The sequence below is a fragment of the Astatotilapia calliptera genome, chromosome 10 (assembly GCF_900246225.1).
Source record: "Astatotilapia calliptera chromosome 10, fAstCal1.2, whole genome shotgun sequence".
In the NCBI taxonomy this organism is placed as follows: Eukaryota; Metazoa; Chordata; class Actinopteri; order Cichliformes; family Cichlidae; genus Astatotilapia; species Astatotilapia calliptera.
In genome coordinates, this window is record NC_039311.1 from 13,573,342 (window position 1) to 13,593,839 (window position 20,498).

General features: G+C 40.2%; 1 protein-coding gene across 4 annotated transcripts in view; it reads right to left on the reverse strand.

Moving 5' to 3' along the window:
- Positions 1–20,498, reverse strand: part of dlg4a (discs, large homolog 4a (Drosophila)) — a 60,931-nt gene that overhangs the window by 29,782 nt on the left and 10,651 nt on the right. For 2 of the 4 annotated variants that reach the window (XM_026181399.1, XM_026181398.1), the window contains exon 1: positions 10,926–11,998. The exons of the other annotated variants lie outside the window; for them this stretch is intronic. In XM_026181399.1, the coding sequence (XP_026037184.1) occupies positions 10,926–11,027 (102 nt within the window). In that variant the 5' untranslated portion in view covers positions 11,028–11,998. Of the gene's footprint in view, positions 1–10,925; positions 11,999–20,498 lie in introns of those variants that run through there. 4 annotated transcript variants of the gene reach the window in all.

Below are 20,498 nucleotides of genomic sequence, written 5' to 3' on the forward strand. Positions count from 1 at the left end.
AATATTTCTCTGTTTTTAAAACTCATCCCAAGCAATATTACAATATTAAACTTGCATGCAAAAACATAAAAAGAAAATACAACCCAGTAAAATATTATTATTATTTAGGTAATTGGATACTTTTAGCAGCTGTTAAATTAATATATCTTATTTTTTAAAAGAAGAAATGTCATGACGACGTAGCTATGATTAATGTATCCTAGTTCTATGGAGCTACTGTGCTGCTGTCTATACTCACATATAGACAGCAGCATGTTTTTTAATGAAGCTGAATTCCCAGTAAAGCTGTTCTGATTTCCACTTTTTTTCGTGTTTCTGTTGTTAGAAAACGGAGCAAGTATGAAATATGAAACAACACGTGAACTGGCAGCCAGTTAAAAAGCCGTCTTCAAGCAGCACCTCTGCACTGCTGAAATCCTCGTTTTTTTTTCATCTGCCACCCTGACCACGACACTGTCTGACAAAAACACACAATTCAAGTCGCTGTTGCCACAGAGCAAAAGTAGAGAGAGCCGTATCTGTGGCAAGACATCACACTTTCTGGGCAATACTGGAGGCTCTCTTCTGCAGAAAGTAGCTAAGGTGCTTCTAATAACATCTGGGTCATGGTCATAACAAACAAATTAAGGCTGAGCCTCAAATACAGGCCAGGGGGAAACCAATCCCTTCCTGTTTTTACTGCATGTGCAATCCATCACTTACAATGTTTCTGTAAGAATTATGCACTTGGTTTAAGAATTTAAGGTCTGGTTCCAAATGATCGGTCTATGTGTTTAGGGAGATAACTGAGTGAAATTATTGATTTCAATAACCCACAGCTGCTCCAAATCTATAAATTCTAAAGCCACCTCTCTGCTTCAATTCCTGTCTCTTTAAATGCAGAATATACAGCAGAGCATCCTTGATATAAAAAAATACGCCATAACTTGCTCATATTTTGTGTATGTACTGAATTTTCAACAATTTGTAAAACCCGGAGGCAAACTATTATTACGTTTCTGTAATAACTGTAATAAAATCTGCTCTCATAAGAAGGTTTGCCGGGCGTGAAACCTTTTGTACTGTAAGCTTAGAAAGGTGCACTATAACGATTCTGCTACAGGCTTGCCACTAATATAAGCCTACTTCAAAAAAACGAAGGCAGTTGACTTAAATGGAGGCACTGGTAACTTATTATTAGCTACTTATTTTTATGTGCATGAGAGCGAAGGAATCGTGGGAGAGAGCCCGAGAAGCAAAACAGCAAAGCTTGTGTCATGCTGGCAGCTTAAAAAAATATGACAGTTTGTACCAAGCATTCCCAATACATTTACTACATCCCATGTAGAACAAATCAAAATATACTGACTATATTTGATCTTTTTCCCTAGTCCTAATTGTGGTTAATTAAGTATTCTTAACTCCAACTGTATCAGTAAAGTCTTTTCGTCAAATAATATAAACCACTGATTTAAACCCTGGAAAGACAAGTATATTACATGAATCACCGCTCAGAGTAGCCCTGAGCTCTCTGGTCTTCACTTCCTCCCCCTTTCCTGCATGACCAGCCTTCACGCTGCCATGTTGCCTTCTGTCCCACTGGTGGGGGATGTGACATTAAACTCAAAGATATGTTACACAGTGTCCTTCTGGAGAGAGGTTTGGAGCATTTTTCTCTGACAAGCACACTGTGTGATTGTTAAAAATGACACAGGATTTGTTTATTTGGAAGAGGGGGAAGACAAATGATTGATTTGAACACTATGAATGATTTTGAAGCTGACTGAGCCTTGGTAAACATTTTAACAAAGCCAGCATGACTGAGGGGCGGGCGGCAGAGGGATTCTCAACAGCCACGGATCATCAAAGTTCTCCTATCCTTTCGGTTTTCCAGCTAGGTAAAGAGCCATCACTGAATTCACCTGTTATGCATATCACTACTGATTGGATGGTTTAATAACTAAAAGTACAAAGACAATAAAATTCTCCCTTTTTTTGTTGTGCGTTCCATCATTTACACTGTTTCTGTGAAAATTATGCACCTGTTTTTTGGTGTTAATATTGTAGCTCCTTCTGAACCATGTTACTGATATGTACATATGAACATTTTATTTATTTATTAATAAAAATGCTTAATATTTTTTTATCGAGATTGAGAGAATGAATGAGCCCCTGCACCATCAGATATAATTGGCTTTTCCACACTTAGGCAGTGTGAGAGGAGGGCAGCTGTTTTTGGTTATTTGTTTGTTAGGGTTCAACAAGAACAGCTTGGAAAGTCCTAAAAGAAAAAAAAAAGAAAAAGATTTCCACTCCGAAGCAGAAATCCCAGAATTTTATGTGTTTTTTTTCTTTGGTAATTCAGGTTTTGGGTTATTTGTTGTGCAAAAAAGCATTGTGACGGTGTCATTAATGCTATTTTCAATGAAGAATAAATTCATTTGTCATCTCACAATTCAGAGGTTTGAAGGCGGCCATTATCAGCAAACAGTATAAAAAAAATAAACAAGTAATTAGCTAAGCCCACATCTGACACACATATAACTGCACCCGACCTTTTTGGATGCCCAGAGCATCAACATTGCCTGATAACAAAACAACCACGCACAGCTCGGTAGCGAAATGGTCATTTTCTAAATAATAGAGCATATCTCTGTCTGAGCCAGTCAAGCCAATCCAGTCTAAACTGGTTCTAGGTGCAGCTCCTCGGTTTGTCAACCGGCTGAAACAAGCTATTTCAGCTCCACTCACTTTAAAGTCACTCTGAAGGCAGCCTGCTTTTTTCTGATTGGCTGCCCCTCATAAATCAAAAGTTTGATGGCAGGTGGGTGGGGCTTTAGCTTGCACAACAACCATATTCGGGATAAATATCATATAATACCACTCAAAGAATTTTTAAAATATTTGTTTTAATTTATTTGTTTGTTTGTTTTATATCCCAGTGATCATTAAAATTAAAGTTAGCTGCAAAATAACGTCCATAAATAGACTACTGGAGGCATTTCAAGATGACTGGCAACTTGCAAGACCTGCTTCTACGAGGATGGTGATTCTACAGAGCCAGGAAAATGTTTCATTTTTGAATGATTGTGATCACTTGCACATAAACCAACCTCTTTATCTGAGACTTTTTCCACAGTATATGCATGACAAAATGAGGTAAATTAAGGAAAAGCATCGCTGTTACCCTCTGGATTGTAATACACAGAATGCACTGACATCCACTGTCAAGAACACAAATACGTAAGAAGATATAATCTGTTTTCATAAACATAAATTCTCATTAGATCACTTAAATCGTTTTCTAACAGGCAGGGAGGTTTCCAAGGGCCTGCCTTACTTAAAGGTCATCGTTAGGAGAGCAGCATGAGTAGTATTTGCTTAAATTCTTGTACTATGTGTGAATAATAATAATAATAATATTTAACGTTTAACAGAGTTCAGTTATTGTAGAGCAAATGTCAAATGCTGTCTGCCATCACATTACTTTGTAATTCAAGGACCAAGCATGAGCTTTTAAATTATTTTCATTAGGTAATGGAATGAAAGCTGACCTTACCCCTCAGGCATATAATTTACAACAAACTTATATGGTAAATGCATTTGATGTGGAAGACATTACAGGAACCATTAGAAGCTTTTCACTTGCAAATCTGTGTCAATTAAAGGTGAATGCTCATTTATTTACATGTCTTTTGATTCTTAAAAATCAACCCAGAGGGCTTTTTATTGAGTCTGTTTGGTACTGCAACGATATGACGTTTGGAAGCAGCACAACATATCTCATAAAAAGTAAATGTGTTTCTATTCAAATGAATTTGAAGATTTGTGTTTAAATACATAAAATGGCATAAAAATCAAAACACAAAGCCAAAGTTAAAACACTTAGATAGGAGCAACTGATTGTTTAAAACCTGACAGTTTAAAAAAATAATTAACAGTAATTATTTTTGGAAAAAATATGAATAATCAGAGTTTTTCCTGCCACAAAATTGGCCTGTGGTGTGATGACTAGGCAGGACAGCAGGATCAATTTGCATCCTATGAAAGTGATGAGGATGTGTTACCTCTTTTTGACCAAAATGTTCCTGTTATACATTTAACAACATAGATTATGCACAAATTCCCTGTGCTGAAACGCAGTCACCTGTGGTGATATTTAACTTTTTCTTTTGTTTGTTCATCAGCTTTCATGTCGCAGTGACCATTTGCATTTAACTAAATCTGGATAGTTTTTCAAAATATAACTTCCCAAACAAGCGCCCGGAGGCTCTTTGAGATGACACAATGAACTGTACACTGTAGGTGGTAGAGATAATCTGAATGAATGAACGTGAAAAGGTAGAAAACCACATGTGCAAGGGAGGCAATATTCACAAATTAGATATCCCAGACAAATAAAACACTTGGACAATATTGCACTCACAGTCAATGAATGTTATACAAGTTTGGTATGGTTCAGCAGTGTTGTGTAGGGGGACGAGAACAGCTTGGTCGTTTTTGCATTTCTAGTTAATTTTCATGCGTGGATCAAACATCAGCAAAACAAACATATATATAATTACTGATGATTCACTGACGCATAATGTTGGTCGACTAGACAAGAAATACACTTAGATTTGTAATTTTACCTCTGTTCACCAACACAGCTGATTTTAAACCCAGCAATCAAGATGTGATTGAATTGTAGACTCTCAGCTTTAAGTCAACGGGTTTAGCAAAAGTACTAAAATGACTGTTTAGGAATTACATCATGCCCTATTTTCAGAGGCTCAAAGGTAACTGGACAAACTAACATCATTTTAACTGTAAAGATCGCTTTTAATTATTGGATGATCCTGCAGCCAATGACTGCCTGGCATCTAAAACCATCAACATAGGTGGTTGTAGCTCAAGAGGTAGAGCAGGTCTTCTGCTAATTGAAAGGTTGATTGTTCAACTCCAAGCTACTCCAGTCTGCATGGGCAAGATTCGTCCATCAGAGTATGAATGTGTGTGAATGTTAGACAGAAAGCACTTACTTAGAAGAAGCATTGTAGGAATGGGTGAGCCAAGTTGCGCTTTGAGTGATCAGATAGAGTAGAAAAGTGTTCTTTGAGATGCTCTGCTGTCCCTTGAATTAAACCCGAAAGTCTGCACTTCAATTGCTTGTTGTGAAAACCGTAAAATAAAAGTGTCTTTGACTTGGGGTTTAACTTTACTTCTTGCTCTTCCTGTGAAAAAAAGCAACAAAAAGTAATCACTGTGTTCTTCCCTTTCACACACTGTAAGTAGGCCACAGCTCTGCCTGGATATCGGTGAACAAACCCTCACACCAGCCCACTAGAATCTATCAACCACACTCACGTGGACTACTTACATTATCTTGAAAATCAGACTGATGATGTGGGTGAAATAACACTCATGGTGCCCAGCATCATCATTCACTGTCACTTTGACAGAGCGCAGAAAAGAGAGCAACATTTGCCTGTGACGGTCATGTGAACGTCCTCTTTTCCACTACAATCCATCAAGAAACAGTCACTGTTGCCTTCTCAGTTGATTTTCACTCCCAAGTGTCTTCACAAGAGCCAAACCTCAAACACAGCTTTCATCTCATTTGCATTATCACAATTGCTGTTGCCAGCCAACACCTACCAGTACAACACTTTTTTCGTGTATATGTGAGCCCCAGAAGACAGAAAATTCACTCATCTACTGCCAATGGTAACTTCAGACTATTCTCCAAGGTGTTTCAGCACAACACTTTGACGAGTGTTAGTATCCTGTAGCTATGCTGGCTTCCACAATAACAACAGACTTTTACATTTACCATGGGGCAGACTGCTTAAAGCTGTGCTGAGAAGGATGTTAATGTAAGAATCCATCAGTCCTAAATCAAAAAGTGGAGCTCCAACAAAGAGGAATATCCAATACCCCCACGGAGATGCTCTAGATTCACCCCCTCTTTACCCAAATTTAAGTCTACAGTTGTCGCCTTTGCAATGCTGAAAATTAGCATTAAGTACCAATCTAACTAATGGGCCGACAAAAATTTCAAAAGACAGAAAGACAAAGGGCAAAGAGTGAATATTTATTTAAGAATGCATAATTAAATTATTTATTATCATGATTTATTGATTTATTAGCATAATTGAATGAAAAGCAAGTGCAAACACATCTTCTGGGCTGAAATACGAAGGTGTTACACAGCGAGCAGCAACAGAAATGCATCCGCGTCGTCCCACAGGGAGATGATTTAAGTTCTGCCCTGAAGACCTGTTCAAAATCAACATTTTAATCAAACAAATACTTTCAGCAGTACATGTTTCGAATCCCATTTTAACCACTGTAAAAAAACAGGCTTTTTTATATCAGAGTGGAACCATTTGCTTGGCGAGCAAAAGGTTGCTGGTTAATGACTCAAATCTCCTTTTGCATTGCAGGAACAGCAGCTGGCATTAAAAACTGCTAAATCAAACATGCGGCGCTTCCTGCTGTGGGAACCCTCGTGGTAAGCAAGCAGCTGAAAGTAGTTTCCATATCACAATGAAACATAAAAGGCCATAAAACAACCTTAGCAGTTAGTTGGCGCACGTTTAGTGCGGTTTTAACTTTCCTCAAATCTCAGTCTTTTTGCTTGTTAATTTATGTTCGTGTTGATGCTAATAACATTCTGAATTTCCTGTCTGTGGGATGATTCATCATTGATAAAACCCACACAGATGCATCATCCTCAAACGCAATAATCAGATCAGAGTTACAGTATATGTTGCCATAGTGGGTGCTCGGCTGTGGCACTTCTGCAAAGGGCTGGGCATGGGGGGGGGGCATTGTGTCTGTCTAGAGCCTGCTTTCACTGGAACTTCACACTTATTTGCGAGGCAAGAAACACTTGCACGAGTCTGCAGTAGTAGGCCAGCTCATGTGAAATTTATCATTATGTAAATGGAAGTAAATGCAGACTGCTGAATTAATGCTTGGCATTAATGCACACAGGGAAACATCAAGATCAGACAGGGAGGGAAGGGAGAGCAAACATGCTCCCTCCTTTTGGCTTCGTGACACGTGAGGAAGCTAGAGTCAGAGCCTACAGCTGACTAGATTTCTGGTGGTCAGTGTGTGCAGGCAATGCAACGAGCAGAGCCCTGACAGCTTAAGTGCAACCCCGTGGATAAAAGGGTGTGTTGGATATTCGCTGCACTGAGAGGAGTACGTCATGCCATGCTACCCTTAATTAGCAATAAATAAATAAATAAATTTTTGCAAGTCTGCAGGTCAGACACAGCTCAGCAGTGATGATCGTTTCATCTCCTTTCACTTGGTCCACAGAAGCATGCACACACCATGTTTTTTGGGGTTTTTTTGCTGACCACATGCGATTTCACGTATGGTGCACTTGTAATGGGGGTTGCAACATTAACCCTCACTCTCTGACTTGTCCACAAACACGATCATGCATGGAGAAGCCATTTTACCACAGTACTTCTTTAGAAATGAAAATGCAGCGATGGTAGATTTAAAAGTACCAACAATAAATATTGCAAATGAAGCGCCTCGATGAAATGCATTGATTTCTTAATGGCTTGCATAGAATAAAAAGCGTTACCTTGTTATACCACAATTCGAAAGGAAAGAGGCTTTTTAAATGGCTGAACATCAAAAATAAATGTATTTCATGTTTAGTAGTTGGTAGTGATTCATTTTGGCTTTCGGAGACAAATGCTGAGCTTATTTACGTGCTTGTGCCTTCTGTGAATGTTTACTTCCTGGAGGGTAAAGCAACTCTGAATCTTTTTGCATTACAGCGAGGCTAAAAATGGATTTAATTTTAATGTTTGATGATGCATATCCATGTGCCAGATGCTCAGCGAGGTGAGTTTTTCATTTGTAATGTTCTGGTCCTTTTTGTGTTTGCCAATCAATAAAGTTAGCTTAAAAGTAAAATCAGTACCATTAACTGTAACAAGGGCCTCTACTGGTTAATCAAAGGCTCCGCCATCATTTTTGCATCTCTAACTCTGGTGACTGTTGCATTTGGAAAGTGCCATGTTGGTAAGCTTGAATATTAGAGCTGTTTAAATTAAAAACTGTATTGTCTACCACCATCCCATTAATGGGATGCAGTTTATGTTTATGAACAACAGCTTCCTCTTTTAGATTGTTCTTAGACTTTTATGTATTTTATATTATTTTTTATTTTTTGCATGACCTTGATAGGTGGACTCGGTAAGGTCAGTTTCAGAATAGGTTTAGTTTTCATACCATAAATGTGCCTCTCTCATAACACAGTGTGGTGTTTTGGCTCACATAAGCACATAAAGGAAATGGTTCAATCTTAGACCTGAGAAGAACTTTTGTACACTCCACTACAGTGATGGGAATCCTCAAGCTTATTGCTGAGCTCGGGCTCATTTCTCTGTAACAAAGAAGGCGACACAAACAGCAGAGTAAAATAGGTCAAATCCATAGGAAGAAGTGTATTTGCAAGACTATAAAAACAGGGACATTAAGCATGGTGAATGTGATATCAGTGCCCCAAATATATCCTCTCTGCTATCTCCTTTCTATATAATTACTTCTGTGCATTTAAAATTTTGGGGGCTGGTAATGAATGACTTTTCTTTTTGTTTATTTTCCAATACAGACACAGCGGAAATTGATTATCGGGGTGAGCTGATTACAGATCTTGACACTGAGATGAAGGCGCGCTGATACCTGTGTCATAAATCATTCATTGCACTAACGCTCGATTTTAAAACTCTATTCTTTGGCCTGTTTACATTGCACGGGCTTTAGTAGAAGTACCGCTCCAGATTGTGGCTTAAAGACAAAGTGAGGCAGGCCGTCTTGACTGAATGTTGCTAGGCCATCAATGGCCATTAAGCATAAGAGAGCCCATTAAAGCACTGCTGAGTGCCTACAGCCATAGAAAGACCTTTTTAATTAAGACACTGTATTCAAAATGACTGAGTGGATTTGTGCCGGGCATTGTTTAAGAACAAAGGTTATGCAAATACATCACCTTGAAAGCCCTTGGAAAACGACCGGTCATGTGGTAGCTAGTGTAACATAGAGGTTTATTGAGAGCAAAGGGTGCAAATACATGATATGAGGTAAAAAAAAAATATTGATCCAATACACTGTATATCCCAGAGATCCAAATTAAGCCCTACCTATAACAACTCCCCACGAGACTGCAACTGACTGGACACAAGCTGCTGGAGGGCTATTGAACCTGCATCTATACACTGTTTGCACATGAAAGAACAATGCTGAGGCTAGTCCTGAATGCACTGATGATTCCTGTGTTTTCCCCCAAAACAAGCCAGCTCCAACACAGTTACCAGTGGCATCATAGAGACAGCCTTACCAGAAAGTTCCCAAACAATCTCAACTAAAATAATTGCTTATAAATTACACTTGAAATGAAAAGAATCCCATGCTTAGAAGCCAGATCTATTAAAACAGAATTACTGTACAAGTGGCTTTAACTGAGTCATTAATCCCACCTGAAACCTGCTCTTTACGACAGAGTAAATGTGTTGTGGAACTGCATTTCACTTGGATGGGCATGACTACAGAAGACGCAGCTTGAATCACTGGAAGAAGAATGTTGATGTGTTTTCCACCAGGAAGGTGTGGTTTTCCTGATGGAGATGCAGAGGAGGATATGAGCCAGGAGGGAGTGATGCATGGGGACAAATGGGATTATCTCTGCTAGTAAACTCAATACTGAGCACAGCAGGACCACCCTTTCAGAGACACGAAGAGGAAACACCCACGTAAAACCTCACCAGCTTTGCAGCAGACAAAATGTTCAAATAGTTGCAGGTAGTAGGATACGACGAAGATGTCGAGCTGTCTTATCTTCTAGCCACAAACTAGGAAGTGAACTGGATTCTAGTGACAAGACAAAACACGAACCAAAACATCAGCAGTGAATTTACAAACAATTAACTGGAGCTCTGTACACATGTACACACCATTTTGGCAAGTGTAGCGACAATTACTGGCCAGAGCAGAGCGGTGTAGTCGGATTTGGCTTTGTAAAGCTAACAGATTAGTGTGCCATGTGGAGGGAAACTCTGAACTGGCTGCAATACTAGAAACACCTGAAGTTGGGAGGGATGGAGGGAGGAAAATCTGGACAATCAGAGAATCAGTGAATGAATGCCCAATGTCCTCTCTTCGGATTACACGTTCTCATCATGATGGAAAACAGACAAACACCAAAAAAAAAAAAACATCCAAGAAAATAAAAACTGCCTGATTTTTCCTGATAAACAGCAAACATCACCCTCTGGGTCTGATTTAAGAACAGGCTACTCTCCGTTCATGTTACCCTACTCCAAGCAGGCTCTGTTCTGTTGCAGCTTCCTCTAAGGATGAAGGCTACTTAAGTGGCCCTGAGCAATAAAGTGGTTTTTCCAAGGTCAAAAGCACAACATGCATCTTCCCTTGCTGGAATGCAAAGTGAACCTGTGGTCAAGCCCTACCGTGACCTGCCCAATGGAGACGGAGGAGAAATACAGGAGGGAGTGATGCTCCATTCATTAAGCAGCATCCGACTGTGAATTCACGCTGAACAGCAGCTAACACTAAACACAACAGTGCTTGCCAGCGATGCCGTAGCATGCTATGTGTAAAATGAAATCGACCATCTGAGCACGAAAACCCCGACCACTCGGCGGTGCAAAGGTATTAAGATGTGAATAAGCTTGCTGGCTCAAGACATATGGCCAAGTCACTTCACTGCACTAATTACTATCGTGGATTTGCACTTGGAAGGGGAAAAAAAGCGCGGTTCAGATGGCTTTTAACCCTCCCCCTCTGAAAAAATAAAAAAAAATAATTTAAAAAAAGGAAAGAAAGCTAATTTCTCCCAGAGGCCTTTTGCTCGGTTTTGTTCGGTGTCTGAACAAAGTGCATCCAGATGAGAGTCGCTGCTGCTGCTGCAGCCTTACCTTACACCCGAACATAAGAGACAGGGTCCGGTTGCTGCAGATGACCTTACACTGGCACATGACCGGAGAAAGACACTTTAAATTCCTGACAGGCAGAGACATCAGTCCGAAGCCCTCACACCAGGCAGACAGCACCAGAGCTCGTCGGTCCGCCGCCTCTCACTCAGAGCCACGGTGCAATTTAGACGAGAGCCGCGGAAGCTGGAGGGGGCGTGTGGGGCCGGTAGTACCCGTTAATGGGCGGGCTGCCCCGTTGAAGCGTGAGGTGTATTCCTGCTTTATTTGTTCGTTTATTTTTACATTTACTTTACGTTAACGTTTAACGAGTCGACTGCTGCCTGTACGTTGCCATATTGTCCAGAGGTTGAGCACAGCAAGCGTCACTCATAGCTATAGCGTCTCCCTCCCCACCAACCCCCCGCGTCTCTCTCTGTCCTCGCGCTTCACTTGATTGAGCCGTAAAGTTTGGACGTAAAGCGCAGCAGGAATCTCACAGGAAATCCGCGCAGAGAGTGACGCGAGAGCGATTATCAATTATCCTTTGAGTCTGCGTGAAAATTGTAGTAGTAGTAGTGGAGTAGTATCAAAGCGAGAGCAGTGAATGCCGGGGAGCATTTTTTGATGCTACACAAATATCCTCGCTCTCCTCCACATGTAACACCGTGATTGCTGCGCCCCCCGATGGATCACCGGGAAAATGGCGTGTAGGCTGCTGTCCAAGGTGCTGAAACCCCTCAACTCAGGAGGAGGGATGCGAAACGTCTTCATTTCATTCATCAGCACACGGTGTTTGACCGTATCCCTCAAAGCACCCTGCTCACATGGTCAGCGATGTATGATCCTCACGTTAAGCAAACACATGCCCAGTCTTAAATGTCGTAATAGTGTAAAATAGTGACGTAAACTAGGACCGACAAGCTGAGACTCTCTTGCTGTTGTGTTAGTATTTATATGTGTCATTATTTTGGATTTTCTCAGCTATCACTGCGCATGATCTGGATGGTTGTTATAGGGAATAGTGCCACTTGTGCTAAACGGAAGTGCTGAAAGTGGGCCTTTATTTTTCGCTGGGCCTGTTCAGAACTAAAAAACAAAAAACAAACAAAACAAACAAACAAAAAATGAATCAACCTAAAGTTAAATCAATTTTAAAATTACTCTTGATTTTTTTTAAATAGTGTTTTCAAAATAAAATACAATAGCAATAAGTTATTGTCCCTTTTTCTTTCACACACACACACACACACACACACACACACACACACACACACACACACACACACACACACACACACACACACACACACACACACACACACTTTACAGCTGTCACAACATGAATGTGTTTTTCATTTCATTCATTTGGTATTTTGATGGTCTCCACTCCTTCGTGGGATTGTGCTGGCATGGTGAGCCCACAGGGTGGAGTGAGAGAACCAGGTAGGGAAGATTTGAATATTGTGCATTCATCTCAGGACCGACTGCGGCGCAGGGCTCAATGCTCCCGGGTGACGTCAGCGTTAAATCGAACACAGAAACCGTTCCAGATATCCCAGTGTGCTGCTGATATATATTTTTTAAAACCCTTATCTCCCACCTATAGAGCTGGAGATATCCAGTGTGCTAAAGACATCAGCAGGTTTATCACAGATCTTCATGGGGAGGTCATTACAGCACAGTGTGAATTAGAATATAGTGCCAGCTGCTTAAAAATGTTTTTTCTTTTAGAGTTAACTCTCTCAATGACCAAAAAAGACGTGTGTAGAAATTAAAAGTTTCTAGTTTGGTCATGTGATTCAGGGAGTAATCATCAACATAAGCAGAGAATCCTTGATCACATAAATGCTCTGTTTTATAAGTCATCTGAGTCTTTGCTTGCTTCACATTTGTCTTTTAGTACTCTGTATGTATGGAAATGTATATATATTTATGCACATAATAACTGAAAGTCTGTCCTCAATTGCAGCGGTGAATGCCCTTTGATAGTTCACATTGCCGACTGTATACTGGAAAAGATTGTGAGTAACAGACTTTTAGTAGGCCACCTCTTCAAAATTACACAAGGGTAGTCCACGCGTTTTCCTCTACTCCTCCACTTGAATTACATCCACACAGTTTTTATGTGTGTTTGTGTTCCCCTGGCAATACTCCACCTTCTGAAAGTAACTTTCTTTAAAGAGTACTGTCACAATATCAATAACTAATCATCTAATCAGAAGTCTGTCTCATTTCAGTTTGGTTCAAATCAGCCTTCATATCACAGGTCTAAATTATATATCATTGGCAAGAAAAAGACATGAACTATTTTCTATTCTTTCTCTCCTAATAGAGAAACCTCCAAATAAACAACCCAGGAATGCCTGGGATTCCTCTCAAGGCTTTCGTTAAAAATATGTAGACATAGAAATGTCTTTTTTCCCCCTTCTTTTTAAGTATAACTATAAATTGTACATAGACATGGAGGTTTCAGATCTGGAAGGCAGAAATCCTTGAAACCTGCTTTCTTTCTTATGACCAGTGGGGACATCTGGTAGCAATTTACACGCGCATAATTCACAAATCATGGATTATTTTTTGTGTAGCTTTGGTTCAAAGGCAAAACAAAACTGCTGACTTTGCTACTGTACTGTGTGGTAGCTTTGAATTGTTTGCATAGACTATAAAAGACTACAATGCCCATTTCTTACGTGGTTTGATACATCAATAAACACTTTCATGATGAGTTAATGGTATCGTTGCAAGTCTTATTTAACGCAGAATAAAATTAATTATGAGAGGTTACCATGTGATTTCAAAGTTATTACCATCTGAACATGCTCTATCCCTGCTTTGTAGTTAGCCATACTCAGCATTTAGGAAAACCGAGATCCTTAACTCGAGGCTTAGGCCAGTGGCCACCAGACTAAGAAGCATCCATCTTTAATATGCAGTGTATAGCCAACATATACAGTAGAAGTGACCCATTTTATGCAACACTTAAGTGTATTAACATGCAATTAACACAAAAACTGATGTGACTAACGTCATAAATTATCAGCGTAGGTACAGTATAATACATGGGTACACAGGTATTGTATAATAAGTACAATGTAGCATGGGCACAGTATAATTTCTATGGCATACTGTAAGTGGCTTTTCCCTTCAACTACAGTATTATGTAAGCGTGGGAGTCACATGGAAACCTGAACTGTTTTGAGTATAGCATTAACATCCTAATGCTGCATTGTATGAGAGAAACAGAGAGAGAGAGAGAACCCCAAAAGAGTGTTTCCATGACAACATCTGCAAAGGGTGGCAGATCCCTAACAAACAGTCCTCTTGCCAGCAGCTTTCTGGTCACTGGCTCTATAGCAGGACTGTTTCTGTCACGGGTGATTGTCTTCATAAAAGCAGGTGTCTCATGCTACTATTACATGCGACACAAGCGAGACACGTGACAGGTCTTCCTCAAATGGACAGAGAATTTAAAGAAATACAGTGAGCTCACGAGAAGAGCCCCTCACTGACGCTGTGAGTGGCTAAAACCCTGTGAAGTCTGCCCTGAGGTTAGAGCCAGATTTTCCGTACTAGCTGTGGTGGTTGGCTAAAAGTTTACATTAAAGCTAAAATCAAAGCTGAAATTCTGATTGATTTACATTTAATTGTGTGAAAATGTAAATTCATGCAACATTGATGCCTTTGTTAATCTTCCCACATCCCCATCTAACATGCATAGCATGTCCTTGCTTTTAGATTAGCTCACCTCGTTTTTGAGATGTGTGTGATCAATAGATCCTACTCCGCCAACTATAGTCAGCTAAATTTTATTGCTGTTTTCTATTTATTAGACTCTTACATATACATAAACATCTCAAAATTAAATAAAGCAATGAATGCACTTTGATCTTGCTTCATTTTGCCTATAGACCGTACATTTCAGATTTATGAATTAGAGCATATTTTGTAAGTCCAGCCAACAGAAATAACAATAATATTAGCTTCAAACCTTTCACCAAATGTAAATGTATGCAGAGTAATTATTCCATATGTTATCCATATCAGAACCAATTTATAATGACACCATAAAGTTGATTGTGGCCATTGCATAACAGTTTTTCCAAACTTTATAATCTGTTTTTGAATTAAAGCATATTTGTGGTTTATTTCAACCTGGTGTATCTCTCCAAAATCTATACTGTAGATCTGGGAAAAGGAAAAATCACACAAAGGGCCTCTAAAGTGAGTTCCCTGCAGCTTTCCAGAAAACATGATATTTGCATTAATCATTTAAAAAATACAGTTTCAAGCTGACCAACGCCAAATGTGCTCTTTGCTGACTTTGTTAGGGATCTCCAATTGGGGAATACTTGCCGTCTGATCTAATCCCCTTGTATAGTCATCCACTGCTTAGTGGATTGCTTACGTGCAAGTTACAGGTGTCGAAATTGTAGTATGATGGTGGGTTGCATTCTTTTGAACCATGCAGCCGATTGTTTCTTGAAATCTCTAAAACATAGGTTTGGACTACCAAGTTAACATGACCATACCAAAGCCTACAAAGCCCACATTACTGTATAATACACCGTTCTGAAATAAATCAAAACAAACATCTACCAATTAGATTTTTATAAAAAGCCATAAACTGATAGAACATGTGAAACATGGATGACAAAATAGTTTTGCTCTGTCTGGGCCCGCTCTCTAAATAGTTGTTTGTTGAGGCAAAACCTACAAGGAATTACAGCTTTAGTGTTTGCATTCACTGAAAGTGTAGAACTGCTGTCACAGAAGGTGGCAAACTGGGGTGAAACCAATGTATATCACACTTCCAGAACAATTCTCTACTATTGAGCCTTCCATTACCTCCAGCATTCAGCAGCTTTGACACCGGAACAGCGGAACTGAAACGCAAACACAACGGGAATCTCCCGAGGCTCCGAGACTGCCTCAGCTCTCTTGACTAGGAAAACACACAAGGTGAGAATAATAGTATTCACACCTACACAGAACCAACAATATCTTAAAGTTCTCTGTGTGAATATCTGATTCTGTTTAGTGACTACAGTCCTGCAGCATCTACAGGCATAATTTCATATCAAAGAGGCCTGCGAGCTAAAACTAATTTACTAGAAGCAAAATGTTAGCTGAGATGCATTTGAGTGTAATATTTTATGAATTTACTCTTTAGTGTCAGAGAAAGTTAAACTGGACTTGTTGTCATCATTAAAAACCCTTTCTTTGACCCCAACGCTGCACAAAGCTAAAGGTAACCTGCAGGTGCAACAGCAGGACACAAAAGTTGTAGTAAAGGCAAACTGTTAGGTTTCAGATAGGATATTCCTGGTTTTCTCTCTTGCGAATTCACCCAGCTGTATAAATATTACATGCCCAAATGGAGTCATCACCAACAGCGTTGACTTGGAGCAATCCATTATGTATGAAGTATGGTGCGTGCATTATCCCTTCAACACATTCAAAAAGCTAAAAGAAAAAATACATAGCCACTAGAATGCACTGTTTTTCTCCTTTTGGGAGAACTATTTAAGGGGGAAAATGGGATCGAAGTTGTCCGCACCACCCTTCAAGTGGATGAGAGCATCCACGCTGTCACGTCGTAATCTTAAAAGCGTGCGGATAATTCTCTTCCTGTGATGAGAGAAGAATGTCTAACTGCAGCTACTGGTCCAATTCTTTGCAACCATAGCCTCACAGTCTGTATTACATTCTGGTTCTGCTGTGCCTCCTCCCACACTAAACACAAACAGCAGTGTGCCATCCACAGTACAGAGACGATCCTTTGCCTGCTGCCCTCCCCTCCATCTGAGACTTAATGTGAAAAGATGCGCATAAAAGATCATCTGGATCATCACGTCAGGCTCTAACCTGCACTAAAATCTGTCCGATGTAAAACACCACCACCCACGTGCCGAAAGCCCTCCCATAGCCTGTCGTCTTGCTAAAGCAGCCATGCCGCGAACATGCTAATGCAATGTCTGGCTGATGACGTAATATGTCACTCTGCAAGACTTGATTTTAATAAAATAAGTCTTATTTCATATTTGTCATGCTTTCCTTGTTTTATGTTGAGCTCTTCACTGCGTTGAAGCCATCATGAAGAGCAGCACAATGTCAACGAGAGCGCAGAAGTCCCATCCAACTGCTGTTGAAATCTTCTGTTTGCAAAGGACAGCCAATCAGAAAGAAGTCTTAAAGAGATAGGGACCTTAAAGGACAAGGAGCTAAAAAAGCCTGTTTCAGACATTATTTTAAACTTGAATCATGAAAAGCTACACTATTAGAATCAAGGACTGGAAAAATATGCAGCTCAAAATTACTATATCAGGTATCCTTTAAGGTGTTGGTGGCAAATATGTTGTGCCTGTCTGTGTGAAACCATGACCTGTTTGTAATATCAAAGTCCTTAGCCACATCCACCACGATAAAGCTTATAAATGCTATTTTCTACACTAACAAGTAAACACCAGCCACAGGAATTTTAACGCAGCTCTTTTTTTCATGGAGTGATCTCATGTGAGTAGTGTTTCCATGTGCTTCTCTTCATGTGGTGTTTCCATAGAGCTGACGAACCTTGCCATGGTTTCTGTGGTAACTGCAGAAGCAAGGCTCTCTCCTCACTGAACTATTTTTGTAACAGCAGATGGAAGAAGACTACAGTTTAGTTTAGGCTAGTTTAATTTTCTTTCCCTTGGGGTGTGAATGCAGCTTACTCTATAATTAGATGTGAAATTTGCTTTGTTGTGTTTTGTAAGTTTTTTAGCATGACCATGGCCAGGACTCACAGGAGTTCATTTAATGGGTAATACTTTTCATTGCATATTGTAACACTGTATCGAATGGAACTGAATAAATTGCGCTGGAGCACAGAACCACACCGTGGCAACACAACTCCGCATTTGTTATGTGTACGCATTCATTTATACTTTTGACAGACTGTCAGAGTAAAAGTAGATTTCTTTTGGATCCCCCTCTGAAGAAATGCAACAAAAGACGGCACCACGCGCTGCTTTGGCTCTGCAAGTAGTGTGCTCAGCAGGACGTCAGTCTGGTCAGCCATGGAACAGCTTCTAACCAAGATGATTAAAACAGAACAGCCCCCGGGAACCAACCTGCCAGGTAAATCTAACTGGATATATTTATGCTCCATTTTCCCACCACTCCCATTTGAATAAAGGAGTTCATAGGTGTGCCGCAGGGGATGGGTTTTGAAGACTGGGACTGCTAGACGAAGCTGTTAGCGGTAATCAGAATGCAAAATTGATATGAGGGTCTTTTATGGTCGTGGTTACTGAACTGACATATGTTTACTGGTACAGGCTGCTACTGTAGGCAGGAAAACACTAATTTCTTATGAATAGACAAGAAAATACCAGTTTCTTATGAATAGCACTCAAATACATACAGATCAGACATAATATTTAAATCCCCTGGCAAGTAAAGTGAATGCAACCAGTTATTTTGTTACATTATTTTGTTATTTTGTTGGCTGCACCTGTTACAGGGTGGAATATGGTATGCAGCTAGTGAACATGCCTTTAACCTTAAGCTGATGTATAAGGATTCAAATGATTTTGACCCAGTCAGCTCATCTGGAGTGGTAATTTCCTATAAAACGTGTCTAAGGAAATAAAATATGTGAACTGTCTTCAGGGGCATAGGTGTCCGAGCCTCACAGATGCACATAGGGAGCAAAGGCTAACTGATGGGTTGATATCCTGAGCTGAAATTGCTAGAAATTGTGACCCTGCAAAGCCTGAAATATGAAATAATTGCCAAAAAAAATGTAATTTTTCTATTTAAACCTGTTCAAACTGTTTATTGAACCTTCTGACAAATAAAAAAACAACAAAAAAACATCAGTGTAATGATGTTGAGATCACAATAACTTGGTGTTACAGGGTTAAAGCTGGTTGCGGTACATGAGTATGTGGCTGTATGGCCACCGGTTTGCCAGAAGGCCCATGCTAACCCCCGTCCACTGCTGAGATCCCTTACACTGGAGCATCAGAAGTTACGCAGTGAAAGAAGATGGCCTTGTCTGATGAATCATGTTCTGTTGCACAACGCTCTGGTGAGAGCTGGGTGCATGCACATGGCAGGCAGATGTCAGAAGCAGCATGATTCTCTGGTCAGTGTGCTCCTGGAAAAGCTTGGGTCCTGGCATTCATGAGGATGTTTGCTGCATGAAATGCACTACCTGCCTAAACAGTGTTGCAGGCCATTATAGCAGACCTTTATAGCAAAGACAGCATCTTTCAACTGTAATAAAGAACCTAACAAAGAGCTTTAACTTGTCCTGTAATTCTCCACATGTCAGTCCTGCTCAAACATCTGTTAGATATGTGGGAAAAACTAATATGATCCACTTTACAACTCACAGGACTTAATTGATCTACAGCTAATATCCTGGTACCTGCAATCACAGATGGTTCAGAGCTGTTTTATTGGCGCTAGGGGGCTCCACATAATATTAGGTTTTAATGTTGTGGCTGGTAGGCGTAGTTTGAACGGCCAGCATAGATCTATCTTTATGACAAGCTGAACAGTTTCCTAAAATAACGGTAGAAAGCTGCCCGACTAGCAGTGTCTTAAGCGAACATAGTAATTATCACTTTGCTGTAAGTGTCTTCTGTGTTATCTAGCAAGCAGTGTTTAGTTCAAGAGATATTATCACCATTGCTCTAAACAGAATGAGGACTAACAGTAAAAGGAGGTGATCATTTTTATACTTTCTGATTTTTGGAAATACGTGATAACTTCAGTCTCGGTTGTCACGGTCAGTTGTCATTAGTATAATCATGCTCGGTGCAAATGTGCAAAACAACTGCTGCAAAGACACATTTCATAATCATACAAAGAGCGACTGGTTGAGCAGAGGTAGTAAACTAACAAACGAGTCGGGCCTCGTAAGATTTTACTAACAACGAAAGGAAAAACATACGACAGAAATCTGCTCTCCCATCAGCATCCTGTTTGAGCTATGATGGAGTAGATCACCTGGCCAGTCATGGCCCAGTAAACCCATTAGAAAGCTGTACAAGGTGATGAAATAAGACAATGAAATAGCATGATGTTGAACATGTGGTGGCGTGCACTGGCATGGAGAAGTTGTATTTTCACTTTGTTTCTGCTACCTGGAGCAAAGTTGGCTCTTCACGCATGCTACCTCTATGGTATTTTCAGTTCAATGTCAGGGCAGTGACATCCACATAAAGTAAACTATGTAGAGGCTGCAACCATTTTCAAATATGGTCCCCTAATGTGATCAAACCAGTTTAACTAAATTTGTCACGCAGACAACTGCCCGATCACACGCCTACATGATGCTCTGGTCCTCCTGGATTGCAGCCATCTTCACTTCTTGCTTGTTTGGGATCTCAATTGAACTCCAGGTCAAGTTCATGACTCCTCCTAAATTGCTTTTGGTGAATGTTTAAGACTGCCTTGCTGCTGGATCATTGTTCCTCGTGTTCTAATGCGATCCTTTGGATCTGAGGAGTCTTAATGTATGTACTGATCACCGCGCTGCTGCAATTAGAAGCAAAATCATCAAGCGACTCCACCAGCAGTGCTACA